A 6,000-nucleotide genomic window follows, 5' to 3' on the forward strand; every position below is an offset into this window, starting at 1 on the left:
TGTTTCACATGGCTGTCTGTGTCTAATCCATAACAGGCTATCAAAGAAAATGTAAAACTGTATGATGTTATCAGGTGCTGAAACTACCGTTTTTGATTTAGCTATCATTTCTATTGTATTGAACATCCAGACTTTCTTAAATTAGCTCAGTCATGTTAATGTTGTCTGTAGTTCAACTATTACTCTTTTGCAGTATTTTAACAATAGTACTTTGTGAACCTAGGAGTACTTTAAGTTATGTTTTATCCAGAGCGAAGACTCTGACTGTTCCACCCTGACCCCCTCAAGTGGATGTGATGCTTCCCTTGGCCACCAGAGGGAAACAGATAACAAAACAGGGAGCTACTGTGAGTGGCCCTCATGTACAAATGCTTATTCTTAAGACTTTATTCATTGACGCGTGTCTCAGATGTTCAGCAATTTACTCTGAGTGGCTGATTATTATCAAGCTGATTATGCAAACATATATCTCTTTCCCCTCCCACAGCATTTCAAGACAACCCTGACATCAGAAAAGTAGTCATACAAAAGGTAAGGCATAAAATCTTGAAATAATAATCAATAATTGTTTTATTAGTGCCCCATACTGTCTTGGAGAAACTATCTTGCAATATTTTGATGTATATTTTCAGAAAGTTGGTTTTTGGCTGTGACTCCTTAGAGCTTTTGTTCTTTTACTTCAAATGACGAACTCCAAATTCAAGATATACCTGGCTGGGCCCGAGGCTTACATGACATTAGATGTTTATGTCAAGGGCAGAATCTGCCATGTGATTTACTGATATTGTCTAACATGTCTATAATGTGTGTGTGTGGCGTCACCACAGGGTCCATGTGACTCTCTGGGCATCAGTGTAGCAGGAGGAGTGGGCAGTCCCCATGACAACGTACCTCTTTTTATCGCTACCATGGATACCAACGGACTGGCTGCCAGAACACAGCAAATACAGGTGGGGAGTGCCGATGTATGTGTGCCTGTGTGTGTGTGTGTATTGTGTATTCATCGCATTGTGGGGACAGATCTGTTATTGTCATCACATCGTACGGACTCGCCTCCTGTCTGGGGCCAAAAAGTCAGTCAAGGTTAACCATTCATTTAAATGTTATAACTTAATTTTAGGGTTAAGATTTGAATTATGACTGTGTTAAGGTAAAATAAAGGTGATGCATATTTATTAGCATATTTGCAGATCCATATTTATTAGGATAAAGACCAATTCAACAATGCTGTCTTTGTCAGGGTTTAAAAATGGCATACCATAGGTTATACATAGGGGTTTAAATAAAATTGGTGAGCCCACTTGATCTAGTTTTACATAGAAATACTGCCTCTTAAGCAACATAGACATACTGTACTAACATAAAATATAGTACAGAGATTAAATAAATAAATGCAGTATATACAGAGGTCATCACACTTGTAGATTAGGAAAAGTAGCCTACTAAAAGTCTCAAAACATCAAAAAGAAAGGAGGGCTTTATAAAATCTTAGAAAGGAAAATGGGTAGGTTAAGGGGGAAGGGTTGTGGTTAGTTATGTAGCGCTGTTGGTTAAGGTTAGGTTATGTCTCCAGGGAATTTTCTGTAAATCAATCAAATGTCCTCGCAAATATATATGTACAAGTTTGTTTGTGTATCTCAATCAGACAGGAGACAGGATCCTCAGTATCAATGATGTGTCCACGGAGGGAATGACTAATGTCCAAGCTGGAGCCCTGCTGAAGAACGCCACCGGAACCATCAGTCTGCAGGTAATGTCACAGTGAGACATACAGCAGTCAATCTATAATGCCTGTGAGGCAGTAAATTGCAATAACATCAGCAAATTTTAGTTCAGTCTTGTCAGAGAAACGCAGTAACACACCATAACCTGCTCCCCTCTATGTCATTGTTACTTTCAACTCACCAAGACCTAGTTTTACATAAAAACAACTCAGTCTTTAACAAGGAATACAAATTAGATTGTTTATAGTTTCAGTCATCCCTTCACTATCAGTATTTTGCAAGTGAACACTATACTGTCATTTTAAGACAATAGTGTGTCTGACAATGATTGCACTCTGTTTGTCTTCATGTTAATACGCCTCTGGAAAGATTTTTGTTGTAAGAGATCAAAAGAGGTATTTGTAAGGAACCAGATGTCAGTTGTTCTTGACAAGCACATTGTGTGTAAAAACAAAATGTTTTATAGTTTTATTACTCCCACTGTACACCTGCACATTAGGACAGGCATGACAATGTTATTACAGCAGTAGGATATCAGATTATTGTCCAACTAGTTCATGACTAGCTAAGTTCATTAAGAGCTTATAAAATATGTTTGTTTGTCTATATCCATATTTACACATTCTTTTATCATAATACTTTTGTGTGTGTGTGTGTGTGTGTGTGTGTGTGTGTGTGTGTGTGTGTGTGTGTGTGTGTGTATGTGTATCTAGGTGGCAGCATGTTCCGGTGGGATCAGCACAAAGGACCATAATGATGTGCATGCCCGGTCGTCAGGCCAGCCCAGCATCCTGTCCGGCATTCACAACAACCTCCGGTAAGAATCATTTTCCTGACAGTCTCCTGCTGTTGTACTTTATAATGTTACTTTGGTTCCCTCCTGGTTTATTAACTGAATTAGGACAAAGGCAGACCCTGGTCCGCTTGACAATAATGAGGAATTTTTTAAAGGCAATTTTCAGCAAAAAATACCAAATACCAATTTCTGTGTTTCATTTCATTGTGAAAATAATACAGGGTTTATTAGCAGCTTATCAAACTAAACACTACATTTGAAGATGCTGTAAAACTTCATTTTAATCAAGTAAATGATTGAAGCTAGAATAGGTAACGTTGGAGAAACTAGCAAGAGACAGCTAGATTTTGAAAGTATCCAACTGAAAAAATCCCACCCCCCTCCCTCCAAAGCCATTCCCCAAAACACATCTTCATGCGCAATGAGTGCACGGCCAGAGTGTGCGCAGGTAGTTTCATTCGGGCTGAATGAATGAAATGATTGGATGAGCTTATTACAGGCCTGCGCCAGCCACAGATACCAGAATTTTTCTTCTTTTTTTTTTGGAGCATTTGATTTATTGATTGCTGTCGGGATTTAAAGAGAACTTCAACAAATATAACAAAAAATGCTTCTGAAATACATTACCTACCCTAGCTTTAATTGAAAGGGCATTAATTACTTGTACAAATAATTATTTGTAACCCTAAGTAATTTTTTTATTAAGGAGACATCAGTATATCAGTCTTAAATCTACTGCAACCCTTTGTGCAAAACAGGCAACCCAACCCAACCCCAAGGTTGAGAAACTGTGTTCTTGAATATTGCAAATTATTTTGCTTTAGTTCTGAAACCAAAACTCTGTAATCATTCTGGGATTCCTCACATTTAACCATACAGCTCATTATAAATTCACCTCTCTTTTCTCACCTATTGTCTGTCCTGGTGAGATGAGATTACAAACACACAGTGTATTTCAGTGCAGAGCTAGTGCAACACTCAAAAGCATGCACACTAGCATGCCCAGCAACACACCTACATTGTTTTGCATTCAATCCCCACAGTACTCGCATGTATAAGACCATCACTCTCGAGAGAGGCTCCTCAGGCCTGGGCTTCAGCATTGTAGGAGGGTTCGGCAGCCCGCACGGAGACCTGCCGATCTACATCAAAACTGTCTTCAACAAGGTGAGAGAACGTCCTCCAGGGAGAAATATTTCATAGGGATCCTGGGATTCTGAAATCTAATCTCAGCACAGCATGTTGTTCAGTTATACTGGCAGAGTGTCTGTGTTTATATACTGTCAGAGACAAGAACACAAAGGTAGGAATCCAAAGTTATAAACTGCAAAAGGCTTAAGGTTTTTAACAGCTGGTGAGTGAGTAATAATAACATAAATATGTTGTAAATTATAAAAAGATCATAAATTGTTTCACTATTTAGAATTCTACATCATTGGTTAAATGTGTTACACCTTTTCATTGTACAGTAATAATGCTATGTTATTACCTCATCCAGCAATTTATCCTTTTAAACATCTTGTTATTTTTAATATGATAACATGTTAAACAGAATTGAGTTTAGAAAGACATATTCTTTCAGTGTGATCAGTTGTTAAAATTCCCGTTCAGTTATTACAGTATCACTGTAATGGTGTAAATAGCTTGTGATCTCTGATCTGCACATAGTGATGGACTAGTCTTTGTACTCTGCAGGGGGCGGCTGTAGAGGACGGCAGGCTGAAACGTGGAGATCAGATCATTGCTGTGAATGGACACTGTCTGGAGGGTGTGACTCACGCTGAAGCTGTGGACATCCTGAAGAAGACCAAGGGAACTGTAGTCCTAACTGTACTCTCCTGAGACACAGCCCAGTGTGTCTAACATTATGTCATTATGTCTTTGCAAAGTAGCCCATAAAATGATGTAGCCTCCTCCTGTAGAACTGCTTCACACAAACCTGAGACGGCAAATGTGGACAGTTAAAGTCATATCGTTTTGGTTAAAATCACAAGAAGAGTAGATACTGTAAGTGTAAATGTATCTGAATTTAGTTTGGGGAAGCTACTACTAACTGCAAACACAGCTTGGGTGTGTTTACACACACACAGTATTTACATTATAAACTCATATTCCTGTGAAGGTGTTATTTGAACTAATATGTTTATGTTATATGGATCTTCATATCCCAATCATCAATATCTCTGTATTCGTACAAACATACAATACAACAACAAGATTCTTTTTTAAATTACCATGAAAGCGATGCTCATAGAAACCAAAGCACCAAAAGCAGATATTAAATAAGCCAATACCTCAGTTACCAAGTCTTAGTTATCCTGTTCATTGTGTTTCATTGCCCATTTAAACACACTCATGATGAAATTACCATCCCCAAACCCCAGTATCTGCCAACCGTACATATACATGCAATAGAAACATGTCTTAAGAAACAATGTCAAATGTATTTACTACTGTCTCTAGACTTCTGTTGATTCAGAGTTAACAACTGTGATAGACTCCTATGCCAAGTGCTTCTGCCAATCTTTTGTATGGCAATAAGGTTTTAGGACATTTGCTTTGAAAGACTGTTTTAGTTTTAGTTTTCATTTACATATCCTAATAATTAATAGTGTGTCATGGTTGCTTAAATAATCAGTGTATTGCTAGACATGTTGATAATTAGCAATGATAACCACCTTATGTTAAGCAAAAAACTCATTTTGTTACATCTGTTGAAAGCAGCTAATACAAATTACTTAAATATCAGCTGTGTGAGTAACTGATTTATTATTTATTACTGTTTCCATAATATTTAACTTGATCAGTTGTTTTTTAGGACTTCACATAAGTTGTGTTATAGTGTAATGTGCAATCTTTATTTAGAAACCATCTTATACCTGTTTTATATGAATTTATTTATACTGTGGTATTTATGTTTTCTTCACAGTAATTTATTTTTATTTTATTTATGTCTGTAGTCCACAGAGCCACAACACACACACCTGTGTGTTTGGCATTGTGTAACATTGTATAAATGAATGTACTGTAAGTGATCCTATTAAATGTTCATTTGTTAGAGTTTTGTACACAAATCGTTTTTATAGTTCAGGACTTTCTATTATTTTGCTCACTTACTTCCTGATTTACCTCTGTGTATGGATGTATCATAGTGAAACAAGCAGTCACCTTAAATATGGTTTTATTTTAATGACAACAACCTAGAAATCTTTTTTGTTATCTGATGTTTTGTGGTGTCTCTCTGGAATAATACTGAGTAGGATAAGCCAGTGGATATCACATTGTTTGACTTTCAAAGCCCACAGATGCAGACCAGAAAAAAGTATCTGAGAAAAACTGAGATTCCTGAACTGTTAAACAAGGACGTCTGTGCCTGCAGATACATTTTTAAGGATACATGCGCAAACTGTTTTAGCATTTTTTGCATATTTTTGCACCTATTTCCAAATCAGTGAACTGAATTTTGCCTTGGAGATGTTT

General features: G+C 37.1%; 1 protein-coding gene across 6 annotated transcripts in view; it reads left to right on the forward strand.

Moving 5' to 3' along the window:
• The window catches only part of si:dkey-92j12.5 (multiple PDZ domain protein), a 39,482-nt gene extending 33,902 nt beyond the window's left edge, over positions 1 to 5,580 (forward strand). For 5 of the 6 annotated variants that reach the window (XM_044189069.1, XM_044189070.1, XM_044189065.1 and 2 more), the window contains 7 exons: positions 224 to 347; positions 488 to 531; positions 828 to 950; positions 1,646 to 1,750; positions 2,438 to 2,541; positions 3,564 to 3,687; positions 4,216 to 5,580. In XM_044189069.1, coding sequence (XP_044045004.1) covers positions 224 to 347; positions 488 to 531; positions 828 to 950; positions 1,646 to 1,750; positions 2,438 to 2,541; positions 3,564 to 3,687; positions 4,216 to 4,362 — 771 coding nt within the window. In that variant the 3' untranslated portion in view covers positions 4,363 to 5,580. The remainder of the gene's footprint in view (positions 1 to 223; positions 348 to 487; positions 532 to 827; positions 951 to 1,645; positions 1,751 to 2,437; positions 2,542 to 3,563; positions 3,688 to 4,215) is intronic. The other variant, XM_044189066.1, reaches the window with a different exon arrangement.
• The last annotated feature ends 420 nt before the right edge of the window (positions 5,581 to 6,000 follow it).

This window comes from Siniperca chuatsi, linkage group LG3 (genome assembly GCF_020085105.1).
Source record: "Siniperca chuatsi isolate FFG_IHB_CAS linkage group LG3, ASM2008510v1, whole genome shotgun sequence".
NCBI lineage: Eukaryota > Metazoa > Chordata > Actinopteri > Centrarchiformes > Sinipercidae > Siniperca > Siniperca chuatsi.